We start from the raw sequence: 16,117 nt of genomic DNA, 5'->3' as shown, positions 1-16,117 counted from the left end.
GTAGATAAAATAGGCACCGATTTGTGGGGAAGTCAACAGCGATTGTTTGATGGGTTATATAGAGACGCATTGTTTCCACCACTGTCTCAGGGGTTGTAAATGGGAGATGGTCACCACCTCAATGCTCATTTGAGAAAGAAATCACTCTGAGTACTTGTAATGCCACCCAGTATCTTGGTACAGACGTGGTGACTACAGTGGGGCAAGTGGCCGTTGCTGTCATTTGTTAAATGTTTTTTCACTAGGTTTTAAATGAAGGAATAGACTAATTAACGTTTATCTTCACCTTAGTAATATTCAATTTAATTTAATGGCTTGGTAAACTTTGCATACCATCAATTCAGAATGGCACTGGTTGCTTTTTTTTCCAGGGTAACCGGTACTACAAAGGTGTGGCTGAGGTGATAATTACAGTGATATTAAAGAACTGTGCAGACCTACAGTCTCACCGCACAGCTCCAAGCAACCACTGCTGCACGCTACTACTGGGCAACGCCGACAACAACCTCGTCCATCGGCAAATCATCACGTGCGCTTGAATTCCACACCGCAGTAATTGTGACAAGGCCACGTGTTTTTTTTATGTTGAATCGAACAAAATAATCGTTTTGCCTGATAATTAGAGACCCAAACATCGCACCTCCTTGCTTTGACATTCCTCAAAGACACCGGTGAACCATCGACCACATCACAACATCAAACAGGCCAATGTGCACGTCTCCTGCTGTGCGATCCGTGGCTATGCAACCCAAACTATGGACCAGAGAGTAAACCACTGTGGTCTCTGCTCTCCTTCAACGGAGCAGTACAAAAACGACACAAACTCGCTCCTGAAGCTCTCGTGGTTTATCAGATCTCGACATTGCCATTCAGCCCCTGAACATACAGCAATATAAAGGAATAGAGCATGACAATCAGCATCATATAGAAGTAAATGTAACAAAATAAATAAGCAGACATTACGCCTCCTTCCTATATGTAAACAACATTGTTCCTAAAAACAAATGTAACAACATTTTAAATGCACTTGTTACTGGCAAAAAAATTATAATAATCACCTGTCATTGATAGGGCCTTTTACTCTGGGGTGTCTATGAGCGCTTGACGCGCAATAAGCGACTTACACCACGTCTCAGACACATTTAAATGGGCACCCCCAGTGACAACTGTCCCTGTGGACACAAGGAGATTTAGCACCTGGCCTGCAATTGGGCATGAGGTTGCCAGTAGGGGGCGATGGTTGCTGTGTGTAATTCCAATTTAGTAATTTTTTACGTATTTCTGTATTCGTATTTGTCAACGAGTTGAACTGGTCTACTCGTTTTGAATGTCAGAAATCTTTAACGTCAGTGCAACATAGCGCACATATTTCATTATTAAGACACCTGCAGTAATAGTAAGTTGTGGAAACTTCATATATAACCGATATGACCTTCACAGAGATTACATGCTGCTGAAAACAGGGAGTTTCATGAAGAAAGTTGAAGTTGTTCGGCCGGAAAAGAGTGACGAGCTCAACGTTTACCTCCTCAGCTCTACATATGGTAAGTCTCAGGCTTGCCACCTTGTCCACAGACTACACCAGGACATATTTCTCAGTCAGCCTTGGTCAGGAGTCAGCTTCGGAGCCGCGTTCAGCTTTATACAGACTGCTTCATGACGTAATGCATGAACGTACAGTATTCACAAGTATGGCAGCTGTTGAAATATCAAGTTTTGTACCGAATTCGAAAAAAAGGCTCTTATTGTTATTTTGGTTGCCGACCCACAGCAAGATGATGATTGCTTGTGTTGCAGTCGAAACGTCGTGAGAATTTTATTGTTTTATATTTTTATTAATTTATTGTTTCCCTTCTACGTGACTTTACCGAATAGAACCAAGAATATGAATCCCTGCAGTCACGAAAGCTTTGAATCAGAAGGCATATTTTCAAAAAAATATTTTTAGAAAGGCAGTCGGTCATAGGCAGAGGAAAAAGGAAGCTCTTGATGCTGCATTTATACAAGGAGAAAGGCGTCGACAGAACTTATGACTGGGAGGAGGGAGGTCCAGATTATGGGGGCAGCAAACGAGAGTTAGCAACTTCCCAGTGAACCGAGGTTTACAGGGGGAATTTGACAGAAAACCTTGGTTGCTGGAGTGAAGAATATTTGGAGGGGAGTAGAGTGAGATGAGAGGAGAGATTTAGGCATGGGCGAGTCAATGGAGTATCTTTAGGACGGTGAGTGCTATTTTTAAATTGATCTGGGATTACATTGAGAGCCAGTGGAGAGATCTGAGTATTATGGTGATGTTTTCTTTACGGATGTGGACGAGAAGCCTGTCAGGGGCATCTTGGATCATCTGGAGTTTGAGGATGTGAGTAGATGTGAAGGTGTGGATGGCAGCTGGGGTAAGGAAATGGTGGACGTGGGAAATGTGCAGGTGGAGGTATGAGGTCCTCCAGAGTTGACAGTAGAGAGACAACTCGTGCTCAAGATCAATTACAACTGAAAGGTTTCTCACACTCTCTGCGTATGTGACAGAAAAAAAATGTGGTGAAGATGATTAAAGCTATCGTGGTAAAAATGTGGTTTTAATGCTTTCCCCAGTTGGTATGGACATCCATCAGAACTTCACACCATTCTACTCTAGCCCTCGCACCTCTGGGCTCTACGGGAATGGGAGGCATCAGCAGGCCCAATCCCTGCATGCTACTACCTGTGAGAAACCAAAGGCGTTTGCCTCAGCAGCGGCACAAGCAGCCGGCAATGGTTTGTGTCGCCTCATTTCTACATGCATTTTAGATAAATTGGTTTATTTAGACTGTATGCATTTGATCCCATGGAAGCAATTTAGAATGCAGCATCTTCATATCTACAACACTGATATAATCCTTACATTGTGAAATTGTTCCCACCAACCCATGCTGTGACAAGTATGCGGCAATATACATAGGGGACGTTAGGTGTGGTGCATTATATTTTGTTGTGAAGTTGACCTGTACATATACAACTTTACTGCAAAGGTCATCTCTCTTGTGCTCAAGAGTTCCAAACTGACACAGGGGTGATCGACCAACCCCCCCCTCCCCTCTTCCTTGAGACCCCGAAAATTAATATTTTATTCTCAGAGAAAATACATAAATAATATATATTTTATACGACTTTAGGGATATATATTCTTGGTTCTTGCGGTAAAGTCACGTTGAAGGGAAACAATAAAATAAAATATATAAAACAATAAAATTCTCACGACGTTTCGACTGCAACACAAGCAGTCATCACACCTGAAACAATAAAATAATAATAATATATATAAAAACAATAAAATTCTCACGACGTTTCGACTGCAACACAAAGCAGTCACCACACCTGATGATGGCTGCTTGTCTTGCAGTCGAAACGTCGTGAGAATTTTATTGTTTTATATTTATCTTATTATTTTATAGTTTCCCTTCAACGTGACTTTACCGAAAGCACCAAGAATATGAATCACTGCAGTCACGAAAGCTTTAAATCACGACTTTAGGGATCTAATTAAATCTTCAGGACTGTCCCCCCCATCCTCCTTGGAACGTTTTAAGACATGCTTCTGCACACTAGAGTGGCTTACACATCTCGACTCTTCGCTCGACCTACAATATGCTGAAAGTAATGTTCATAAACATTCAGCGTTTGATTGTATTCGTCACGTGATGTGTGATGTGTCGTTATAAAACACGTTTACAGTGAAAAAGACTTCTCCACAGAGCTCTCGTTTGTTTCTGAAGGTTACTCTGCTGGCTTGGAAGATTCCAAGAGAAGCTGTCTTCACAACTGTAAAAATAAACAAATGTGTGGACACGAGTGCTGTGAGTACCTTCATCGTGATTCAACGTATTTACAAAGTTATTACTACGAGCAATTGTGATTATTTTGGGTTGGATATCATATCGTATTTCATCAAACGAAGACCGATACACTTCTGGCCATTCACCAGCGTTGATCCAAGCAAATCTGACATTGCTGATGAGACACTGAATACCAAAACGGGTGCGGCGTTTTATTGTATTAAACACATTTTGCTGCAATTATGCACTCCCAGAATGGAGGTTTGACAGATGGGATGTATACAATTACTTTAATGTTCATGTGGAGGGACAGACGTGGAATGCGTGCTGTGCACGTATTTATTTTGTTTGTAGGCTGGTAATGGAATGTGTAAAATAATGTGATTTGACACGATTCCATTCAAGACTGCATTATTTTTTGTTATCAAGCTTCTTCTGTCTCATTCGTATGGTCTGCCTCGTAGATTCTGTCTTGTGCGGTCTCATTTTGAACGTTAGCCAAAATGATACATTTGCATATAATTTTCATCAGTCATCGATGATTCTCATGCACAATTGGTTGCACGCATCATAGGCCTGCTAAATAAATAACTCGTATAGTCTTTGTTTTGCCGCTCAAATGAGCATTTGGCGATATTCATTTCCTGATGACAGCCATAGTCCAGTGGTGTAATTCTGCATTCCTGTGGTGGGGTGAGTGAATCACAGGAGTTTGATTCTGTTGTCTTCCCCACAATATGATACAAATTTTACTGACCCTGGAGAATGTAGGCTGAGCCAACCCCCCCACTAGGATCTGAACCCGCAAGGCGAAAGCACCTGATGAATGCAGTGTTGTCACTCAGGTCTAAGCGCCTGCGTTGTTGTTTTAACTTGTAGGCAAAGGGAATATGGCCAGGTCAACGCCGCTAACACCCAGCACCCCGAGCGCTGACGTGCGTAGCTTCCTGAGTGAACTAAAAAGCAAGACCGTAAGTGTAACAGGCTTTCCGAGTCACAAAAGGCTCAAGGTATGAGTGAAAATGTCACGGTTAAACATCGCACATTTTGACAGCCCTCATATCTGTCACTGCACCTGTGTTTATAATGTACCTCGTTTTGTTTTGTGTAAATTGGCACGCGCGTAGCGAACACGCACGCAAACATTTAGAACGGATAGAGTGTTGTACAATGAGTACCGCACCCTGTTAACGTACAAATGAATACACAATGCAGTGGTGCACACCGCTCCATTGTGTGGACTGCACCCGAGATGCTGTAAGAGTTGTGTACATTGTCTCATGTTGAAGTGGCTCTGGGAGCGAGAGTGCTCTAGAGGAGTCGCACAACCAAAGCTGCCACTGCTCCCCTGTGGCCTGAATTCAAAAATGTAGCTTTAGATGACCGACGTATGAACTGATTATGTATGTTGATTATAGTGCGCTGCTACTGCTATTGTTAATCCGGCTGTTATGACTTACGCAGCTAGCGAAGGACGCTAGGTTTAGTGATGCGTGTTGTGTGTGTTGTGTGTGTGTCGCTATTGTAACCTTTTAATCACATTTGTTGGGAGAACTGTTACGTTGTTTAGGTAGCATTGTTTCAGTAAGTTTTAGAGGGGCTTGGTTTGGCCCGATTTTTTTTATTTAGTATCGATTTATACTTAAATTTGTTTTGATCTGTATTGTATAATGATTGTTATTGGGATCAAGCATCGAAACGGAATTTTTTTGCACTTTTTGTACGGAGCATGAACGGGTGGTGCTTTTTCTGGAGGATTTTATTGATTATGTACGTGGTGATGTTTATATATGTGTACAATTAATTTTAGGTGTAGCTTGTAATTTCATTGTTTGTTGCGGCGGTTGCACCCAAACCAATAGCCGATTGGCTCACAGGGTCAATCCTCATAAATTAAACTGAAACTTTGTGCCCGTTGCGGTTTTCTCTCCAGGGATGGTGACGGATTACCACAGCCCCTTGTCTGAATGCGTTTCTTTGTAGCCTTTGCTACATTTTTAAAAATATAAGCACCCATGTATCAATAAGCACCCATGCTTTGTGAAATATTCTGAGATGCATTTGTATGTATGTATTATGTAGAGGTTCTTTCACACCGTACAGCGAGGGAAAAAAAAAGTATTTGATCCCCTGCTGATTTTGTACGTTTGCCCACTGACAAAGAAATGATCAGTCTATAATTTTAATGGTAGGTTTATTTGAACAGTGAGAGATAGAATAACAACAACAGAATCCCGAAAAACGCATGTCAAAATTTTATTAATTGATTTGCATTTTAATGAGGGAAATAAGTATTTGACCCCTCTGCAAAACATGACTTAGTACTTGGTGGCAAAACCCTTGTTGGCAATCACAGAGGTCAGACGTTTCTTGTAGTTGGCCACCAGGTTTGCACACATCTCAGGAGGGATTTTGTCCCACTCCTTTTTGCAGATCTTCTCCAAGTCATTAAGGTTTCGAGGCTGACGTTTGGCAACTCGAACCTTCAGCTCCTTCCACAGATTTTCTATGGGATTAAGGCCTGGAGACTGGCTATGCCACTCCAGGACCTTAATGTGCTTCTTCTTGAGCCACTCCTTTGTTGCCTTGGCCGTGTGTTTTGGGTCATTGTCATGCTGGAATACCCATCAACGACCCATTTTCAATGCCCTGGCTGAGGGAAGGAGGTTCTCACCCAAGATTTGACGGTACATGGCCCCGTCCATCGTCCCTTTGATGCGGTGAAGTTGTCCGGTCCCCTTATCAGAAAAACACCCCCAAAGAATAATGTTTCCACCTCCATGTTTGACGGTGGGGATGGTGTTCTTGGGGTCATAGGCAGCATTCCTCCTCAAAACACGGCGAGTTGAGTTGATGCCAAAGAGCTCCATTTTGGTCTCATCTGACCACAACACTTTCACCCAGTTGTCCTCTGAATCATTCAGATGTTCATTGGCAAACTTCAGACGGGCATGTATATGTGCTTTCTTGAGCAGGGGGACCTTGCGGGCGCTGCAGGATTTCAGTCCTTCACGGCGTAGTGTGTTACCAAGTGTTTTTTTTCGTGACTATGGTCCCAGCTGCCTTGAGATCATTGACAAGATCCTCCCGTGTAGTTCTGGGCTGACCCCTCCCGTTCTCATGATCATTGCAACTCCACGAGGTGAGATCTTGCATGGAGCCCCAGGCCGAGGGAGTTTGACAGTTCTTTTGTGTTTCTTCCATTTGCGAATAATCGCACCAACTGTTGTCACCTTCTCACCAAGCTGCTTGGCAATGGTCTTGTAGCCCATTCCAGCCTTGTGTAGGTCTACAATCTTGTCCCTGACATCCTTGGAGAGCTCTTTGGTCTTGGCCATGGTGGAGAGTTTGGAATCTGATTGATTGATTGCTTCTATGGACAGGTGTGCTCCTAATCTCAGCTCGTTACCTGTATAAAAGACACCTGGGAGCCAGAAATCTTTCTGATTGAGAGGGGGTCAAATTCTTATTTCCCTCATTAAAATGCAAATCAATTTATAACATTTTTGACATGCGTTTTTCTGGATTTTTCTTGTTGTTATTCTTTCTCTCACTGTTCAAGCAAACCTACCATTAAAATTATAGACTGATCAATTCTTTGTTAGTGGGCAAACGTACAAAATCAGCAGGGGATCAAATACTTTTTTCCCTCACTGTACGTAGCCAACCGTGCCATATCGGAGGTGCGGGGAAGGACAACAAACTAAACACGAAAATCAGTTTAAAAAATAATTAGTTTTCAATTTAGATTTAAAAGTGCATCAGGATTAAACGTGGCATTATTGACTTGTTTTCATTAGTAACCTGTCATTGTTATAATAATTGTCATGTTATACAAAACAAAACGTTTCAGATTGTATTTGCGTTCAGCACGATAATTGTCAACCCTCGATATACCTTAAGCATGTTGTGAGCATCCTGTCGTGTCTTGTGTTGAGTACATTCATCATAGGTTTGCTCTGTAAAGGGGGGAATCGCAGTGAATTTATCCAAGTTTGCTCACGTCCCTAAGCCTCAGTGTGGACTGCATGATGACAGGTACGTTTGACGGTAAATTAAGTGTGCTGAAAATTAAAAATGCAACAGTGATGAATACTTTTGATTTAAAGCTTTCGTGACTGCAGGGATTCATATTTTTGGTTATTTCGGTAAAGTCATTTGATTGTTTTATATTTTTATTATTTTATTGCTTCCCTATTGTTTCACGACGTTTCGACTGCAACACAAGCAATCATCATCAGGTGTGAAAGCCACAGCAATCATCATCAGGTGTGAAAAACACAGATTTGTGGTTTTCACACCTGATGATGATTGCTTGTGTTGCAGTCGAAACGTCGTGAGAATTTTATTGTTTTATATTTTTATTATTTAATTGTTCCCCTTCTACGTGGTGACTTTACCGAAAGAACCAAGAATATGGTGATTAATACATTAATTATGCTGAGTCATACAGTGTTAAGGTGTGTTGTACTTGTATAGCCATGGCAAAGCTTGATATTTTAAACGTGTTTGTCTTATTGCAGATGCAGTGGCCCTTCTGAGCTCCTGTCCCCACAAGGCCAGTTGGGTAATTTGGTTATGTCTGTATATAATAGCTATATGCTCAACTTAAAATGCTACACTTGTCATTTTGATAACTCTGTGTCGTCTGAGCTCTTAACCTCCTAATCCAATGACTACAATTAACTGCAACGTTTTATTGTTAAAATAAGCGATGCAGGAGAGACTATGTGTCTCTTTGCCCATCTCTTTCTAGGCCCTTTGGTCGAGTGTCTGTCCCACGAGACATGCTTCATCATGCCCTGCATGATTTATCTATCTCTCTGTCCCTTCCGCTTCCAAAGTGTAAAATCTTGGAGTTTCAAAGGCCACCCTGATTTTCTTGTAATCATGGCATCTTTTTTCACCTTGCGATACAGAACAATAATAAGGCACTGTTGTATTTATATGTTTATAACCCTACATTTTAATTGTGCAAACCTGGAAGCAAATTAAAGGAGATAAGAAAAGATGGAGGCTTAAAATGCCGTCGTCAAAAAAGTCAGAATAATTGTCTTGCTCAAATGAGCATTGTTGCACACTGCTGTTTATAGCCCTGATCCAGCGGTGGGATTTCACCTTTCCGACGGCAGGGGGAGACCCTATGCATAGAACAACAACCGATGAATTGTTCTCACACACACTGGTACTTACAGACCACGCAGGATTGATGGGCAGAGTCAATCCTAAATGAGGATTTAAATTTGTAATCTTCCAATTTGCAAGCATTCCATCTCGTGCTGAGCCACAATGTCGGATAGCTTTAAAATGCGGCCATAGACTCTAAAAAGAGCTCAACATAATTCGCTTGGGAATGTATTATAATAGATGATAAAATCAATTAAAATGGAATTTCTTGATTTCTTTTGCAGATAAAAAATGTCAAAAGTACAAGGCCAAGCATATAAAGCTGTTTCCGACATACGGGGTAGCCCAAAAGTTAGAGTAATTTCATTTAATGTAACACTGGCATTAAAAAAATGTGTTTATTCTTTAAGGTAATATTTTATCTATTATTATTAATACCTATTTTCTTCTGCCCCTGGGGTCACCTCGACAAAGAACCCGAAATTAATTGAGACAAAATAATTGATGAATGTTCAAAGATTACACCTGCAGTCAAAAGAGTCCTTAATTAATTTCAAAAGAGACTTCAAGCACCCATTAATGTCAATGGGAGTCAGTTTGAACGTTTGTTAAAATAAATCAAATAACCCGATGTGGTTTGTAAAAAAATAAGTATAATAACTCTTTGTGCCCTTACTTTTGGGCTGCTACTGTATATTTATGCACTCTGGATAAGGATAAACATTTAACATGGCACAATATACATCAAGAAGCTTTGTAATACCGCTCTCTATGAAACGTGGTGTGTGCAGCTGTGTTTGCTGGTGACAAGAGTGTGGATCGCACGTCGGGGTCAACAGAGTCACCAAGTGGAGTGGCCAAACTCCGATCTCCCGTGAGCGTCACTGATGTTCCAGTTCCAGCATTTCGAAATCAAGACGACAGTGGGTCTGTCTTTCAGATCACCTTTCACACAACACACATTTAACATGCAAACGTTATTCAGCGAAATCATCCAAAATGCACCAGGTCTTACTAGTCCAAAGCTAATCAGGTTTAAGTCTGGTTCAGCATTCAATGGGTGGTCATCGGGACTTGCCAGATGTTGATAGCTTGGACTATGATCTGGGTTGTCTCCGAGTTTTCCAGTTTTCTACAACATGCTAACTTTCTCATGAATGGAAATGGCCAAACATCCCAAACCAAGATCTTCTGGAAACACAGTCTTAGGAGTCAGTGAGGTTTTCTTGGAAAATTAAATAGCTTGATCTTTAAGAGAGTGATGCAAGTTATGGGTCGAAATAAGCAACAGCCAATCAGAATATTCCGGTTGATACTGGTTTACTAGTATCAAGTCGATACCAGTTGACAGGTATGGACTAGAATACCTATTTAAACAGTTCACAGAATTAGCCTGACTTCATCCTGATTACAGTGTGGAATTCAGGCAAGATGGGAGGGCCCATTGGGTGTGGCCGGCCTGGTGGAATCGCAAATGAAATGTTGAATTTTAGCCTCCTTGACGATCACAGAGATGCCGATGCCTATGGAGTACATTTCAATGGCATTATTGGCCAGCTGGTATCATGGTCTACGGCAGGGGTGGGGAACCTTTTTTCTGCCAAGGGCCATTTGGATATTAATATAACATCATTCGTGTTATATAAACAAATTAATTGGTGATAGTTAATAGTACAAAGGTAGATTGCCAATACTACTAAATAGGCCACATTCTGGTTGTGCAGAGTCGACAAGAGGCATGGCAACCATAGGAAGAGACCTTATGACAGATGCTCAGGACTGGATGGGCAGTGGAGTCGCCAGGAGCAGCGTGATCAAGCTGTTCCCCCGTGTGTCACACAAGCCAATCAACCTTTGCCAACACATCCTGAGCAGGTAAAATTGCATCACAGACAGAACATGAAAATGTAAATACTACATTTAATATGCACGTTTGGTAAGAATATGATAAACCACGATCGCACGCGCGGTTTAAGGTTTAGTTCCAAAGAAAGCATTGCAATTATGATTATTCATAGAATTTAACAACAGTTACCTCCTTATCACTGTTCTTTATCTACTGTGACTACTCTTCGCTTGAACCTCACCCATTGAACTCTACACATATAATAATAGGGTTTCCCCCCTTTTTTCTGTCAACAAAACTGAAACCTTTTTACAAGGATTCATGTCTGCATTAACCACAATACTTGCAGTCAAAATGCAAACAAAACACATACTATGATAATATGATGCATTGTCCTTGAAACTGATTGGTCCACACCAAGGGACGGCTTTCTTTTGAGCCTCGACCCAATTGGTGCTCGACCAGATGACATCAAAAGGCTCAAAAGAAAGCCGTCCCTTGGTGTGGACCAATCAGTTTCAAGGACAATGCATATATTATCATAGTATGTTTTTTGTTTGCATTTTGACTGCAGGTGTTGTGGTTAATGCAGACATGAATCCTTGTAAAAGGGTTTCAGTTTTGTTGCCAGAAAAAAAGGGGAAAACCCTATTATTACATTTTGGTACTGGCAAAGGAGGTCTAAGAATGTAGATGCTCTACACACATGTTGAGCACTCGGTTTACCGGACTGTTTCATCTCATCCACGCTCTGCATGCGCTAACCACAACAACTCCCTCTTTGCTTCTTTCTTCTTCCTTCGCTTGGAGAAGTCTGGTGGTATCAACGGCTGTCGCCACAATGACATCTTGTGTTTTGACACGATTGTGATTGGAGGGCGATGTTTAAGTGCTTACTCTTTTTTGACATCTCAGGTGGCATGCGGTGAGAAATCCTACGGTGATTCCAAAAGTCGCATGTTTTTTTCTCCAAGCTCCACTAGGTGAGACAAACCAGTGCTTTAAACAACGGGCCCAAACACCGGTGCAGTATTATCGTATTTAACGTTCTTATACAGTGCCTGCCCCAGCGGTAGTGGGTTTTTTCCCCCGCTTGTTGTAAAGGTCCCGGGGTTAGAATCTAGCAGACTGTCCTGGATATTACTGCCAGGCAATGAACTGCTAAGTACGACACGCCGTCTGCTTCGAAGAGGATGCAAAAAAGAGCCCGTAGCATTGTTTTAAGATGAGTTGGCCATTGCGTGCCGGAGTCAAATTTGCAAATGACAGTCCTGCACTATTGTACGCCGTATATTGAAAGGTTGAATTTCTCGTGGGGGTAAGAAGTGAAACGCTTAGTGACGGTGCTGTTGTTACGAGTGTGTAACAGGGAGTTCATTGAATCTTCAGACAGTGATTGTACTCGGTTGTCAAGAAATTGCCATCCGCCACAGTCGGTTCGTGACCTTGTGCAATGTGTCAATAGTGAGGAAGGGAATCAAGGCATTGTTTATACATTCCAAATGTTAGGATTTATTGTATTCTAGATTGGGTTACCGTCCTTCTGTCTGTCGTCGTGAAGCATGTTTAAAGAATCCGTCCGCGTTGGTGCCCTATAAAAAAAATATTGAGGGAATTGCACGTGAGAGAAAATGAATCAGAACAACCCACCCTCCCATATTAAACATGAGCAACCCTCACAAGTCCAGTCATGAAGCTGGGTGTAATTACCAGCGAAGCATCACAGTACGCAATTTGTAAATGTTGTGCATTTATCAATGGTGTGGGTTTCTTAGGTTAGATCGCAAAAATGTAAATGTGTCGTTAAACCCGCCACCACCCGACACAGCCAACTAGTAAGGTTTGTCACGTAAACAGAACGTGCCAATTCGTTACTAGTACAGCACGCCGGTGTGTTGCAGAGCAAATTCACAACATTAACAATCTGAGTACGACGTTTCGCCAGTGTTCGCGACCAGCATCATCAGGCGACAGCCAGATTTGTTCTGTCCTCCTGTCTCCACAAATCTGGCTATCGCCTGATGATGCTGGTTGTAATTACTGGCGAAACGTCGTACTCAGTTTGTAAATGTTGTGGGTTTACTCCACGACACACCCGGTGTGCTGTGCAGGTAACGAGTTGGCATGTTCTGTTCAGATGTCATAGTTTTCATAGTTTCATAATTTCATTATTTGGTATAGCCCTGTGAGCCATTCGGCTCTTGAATCAGGTGCAACCGCAACAAACAAAAAACATGAACAAGAAAACATCTTGAAGTGATTTTGTGCATGTGCAAACAGAAAATCCAGGAAAAAACATCAAAATATTCCTGAAATAGCACTGCACACCAACGCTGTGTGCAAAAATCTCAGTGGGATGCAAGTCAAACAAAAACAAGAAAACTTAGATTAGGGCATCAGTCTAACTCCGTACTACAATAAACAAAAACATTACCAAACCCAAAAACTTTTAGAAATCACCAAAATAAAGCCATAAATGCAATGTAACAGTGATCATAGGAACTGTGACCGAATTTTTAACAATAAACTACATAAATAACATGTAACACCAAACCCTAGAGCCACAGCTATGTCGGGTGGTGGCGGGTTTAACCACACATTTATATTTGCGCGATATAACCCCCCCTCCAAAAAAACCTTACTAGTACAGCACGTTGATGTAACGGAGAGCAAATCCACAACATTTTTAATCTGAGCACGACGTTTCGCCAGTGATTACAACCAGCATCATCAGGCGGACGGCCAGATCTGTGCATTTACTCTGCAACACACCGGTGGGCTTAAGTATGAACTAATTGGCACGTCTTGTTTACGTGACAAACCTTACTAATTGGCTGTGTTGGGTGGTGGTGGGATAACGACGCATTTATGCGATCTAACCCAAACAAAAACCTTTCTACTGTATTCATAGCAATTGGCGCCCCCTATTGGAGTGATGTATTTTTTGACCGATGTTTTCCTGGGTTAATAAGTATAGTGACTATAGTCTATATGGTGAATAATATGGCCTACTGTGAGGGTTTTTTTAAAATTGACGCACTAATTGTAATGCTGGTCGTTGTTGTTCGACATTTTAGCGTAACAACAAACGGAGGACGCTGAGGATGCTATGAAGAACTTTCGGAAAATATTTAGAGGGATTTTCTGAGTTGGTAAATTGATTTTGAAACGTCTGACCGAGGTGTTCTAGCAAAATTGCGTCACTTATATTCTTTACGGATGGTCTTCATCATAACAGCAATTTCCTTGCCTGCAACACAACTTGTATAAGTTAATGTTTTTTTTTATAATGTAGTTTATCTAATAAAAACATTTCACGGTTGGTGTTGCATATCTAATCCTCTGATCGTATTACCAGTTTCAGTAAATGGTCAAGAGATGTAATGTTCCACAGTTGTGAAAATAAAGTCAAAGTTTCAAAATACTTTTGAGCGCCGAACGACGCCTCTGAAAGGTTTTTAGCCAGCGGAAGGACAAAGAAAATCCTTCTGTGATAGCGGAGGCGGCGGGGAGGGGGGACTGTGGACACAGCTCCTGTATGGGATGGAGAGTTTCTCCAGCGACCTAGGGGAAGAGGAGACGAGGCCACATGGTGGGAGACTGTGACGCAGATCTGAGAGAGATCGCTGTTGTACAGCAGCAGCAGCGGTAGCAGCTGCGGGGATTGACGGGAGGGTAGAACGCGTTGGAACCTGTGCCAGGCTAGGTGCAGGAGGTCACGGGACAGACCCAGCAGGTGACATTAGTTGACTCACCGAGATGACTGGCAGATGCACCACTGTGCCAGGCTAGGTGCAGGAGGTCACGGGACAGGGCCAGCAAGTCACATTAGTTGACTCACCAAGATGACTGGCAGATGCACCACTGTGCCAGGCTAGGTGCAGGAGGTCACGGGACAGGCCCAGCAGGTGGCATAAGTTGACTGACCGAGATGACTGGCAGATGCACCACTGTGCCAGGCTAGGTGCAGGAGGTCACGGGATAGACCCAGCAGGTGACATTAGTTGACTCACCGAGATGACTGGCAGATGCACCACTGTGCCAGACTAGGTGCAGGAGGTCACGGGACAGACCCAGCAGGTGACATTAGTTGATTCTTTAGCACCCATGCAGAACTGCCATAAAGTGGCGGTGACGTGACCACAGCGCTTGTGCCAGGTTAGGTGCACTTAAAGTGCACACTTTGAGGCCACGTGAAGTATCGAAGGCTCTCTGCGAGCCGGTCACGGGACAGACTAACCGAGATGACTGGCTGTTTCACCACCTGTGCTCCCCATTGTGCCAACTCGCTGTATTTTATCCGCCCAGTGCAACGCTCGTTGTTGTGAGCGTCGCTTCTCCAACCACTGCTGTTGTTGGGAGGGCGACTGCCTCTACTGCCCAGTAGCGTTCTTCAGGAAACTCCTCCACAGAGCCCAAGCTTGGCACCGCTGGTCGGCAAGTCCACTCAGCTCCAAATACTCCTGTGCCGCATCAGTCCATCCCTTCTCATAGTTTCATAGTTTCATTTATTTGGTATAGCCCTGTGAGCCATTCGGCTCTTGAATCGGGTGCAACGCAAACAAACAAAAAAACATGAACAAGAAAACATCTTAAAGTGACTTTGTGCATGTGCAAACAGAAAATCCAGGAAAAAAGCATCAAAATATTCCTGAAATAGCACCGTACACCAACGCTGTGTGCAAAAATCCCATTGGGATGCAAGTCAAACAACAAGAAAACTAAGATTAAGGCCATCAGTCTAACTCCGTACTACAATAAACAAAAACATGGTCAAACCAAAAAACTTTTAGAAATCACCAAAATAAAGCCATAAATGCAATGTAACAGTGATCATAGGAACTGTGACCGAATTTTTAACAATAAACTACATAAACAACCATGTAACACCAAACCCTAGAGCCACAGCTGGCTGCATGAGTTACTCCACAAACAACAGGAGCATCGGTCGGAGTATCAAATTTTTCAATGCACCTTTAAGATCAGCACGCTAAATCACAAAACAGATAATACTTTGCAGCGGTCATCCGGAGCGAAACATTTTATTTTATTTTAGGCCACTGAATTGCAGTGGCAAGCTAGGGGTGTACAACTCCTCTAGAGCAGTTTTGAGTCAATATCTCATAGGTAGCGATTCAAGTTGCAGTTTATTGGCAATAGCATTCCAGACCCTGGGGGCATCAATAGCAAAGGCCCTTCCTCCGGGTTTTTGTACGGGCAATAGGGAATGTGAAGCCGGTAGATGAGCAAAGACCCGAGGTCAAAATTTGTTCAAATGTGTTCTTTGAAACAGAGAGGAGATCCAGCAGCAGGCAGTCTGCGGGTTGTTTGG

The 16,117-nt window shown here is 42.5% G+C and overlaps 1 protein-coding gene across 3 annotated transcripts in view; it reads left to right on the top strand.

Moving 5' to 3' along the window:
• Window positions 1-14,209, top strand: part of LOC142916582 (putative ATP-dependent DNA helicase HFM1) — a 40,378-nt gene extending 26,169 nt beyond the window's left edge. For all 3 annotated transcript variants that reach the window (XM_076061716.1, XM_076061715.1, XM_076061714.1), the window contains 11 exons: window positions 372-529; window positions 1,441-1,544; window positions 2,593-2,754; window positions 3,753-3,833; window positions 4,692-4,822; window positions 7,765-7,850; window positions 8,336-8,379; window positions 9,731-9,866; window positions 10,664-10,814; window positions 11,701-11,768; window positions 13,863-14,209. In XM_076061716.1, coding sequence (XP_075917831.1) covers window positions 372-529; window positions 1,441-1,544; window positions 2,593-2,754; window positions 3,753-3,833; window positions 4,692-4,822; window positions 7,765-7,850; window positions 8,336-8,379; window positions 9,731-9,866; window positions 10,664-10,814; window positions 11,701-11,768; window positions 13,863-13,887 — 1,146 coding nt within the window. In that variant the 3' untranslated portion in view covers window positions 13,888-14,209. The remainder of the gene's footprint in view (window positions 1-371; window positions 530-1,440; window positions 1,545-2,592; window positions 2,755-3,752; window positions 3,834-4,691; window positions 4,823-7,764; window positions 7,851-8,335; window positions 8,380-9,730; window positions 9,867-10,663; window positions 10,815-11,700; window positions 11,769-13,862) is intronic.
• Window positions 14,210-16,117: the final 1,908 nt, after the last annotated feature.

The sequence above is a fragment of the Petromyzon marinus genome, unplaced genomic scaffold (assembly GCF_048934315.1).
Source record: "Petromyzon marinus isolate PM22_M1 ecotype Great Lakes invasive population unplaced genomic scaffold, UKy_Petmar_22M1.pri1.0 PM_G_Scaffold_4, whole genome shotgun sequence".
NCBI classification, from domain to species: Eukaryota; Metazoa; Chordata; class Hyperoartia; order Petromyzontiformes; family Petromyzontidae; genus Petromyzon; species Petromyzon marinus.
This window is presented reverse-complemented; position numbering and strand designations above follow the sequence as displayed.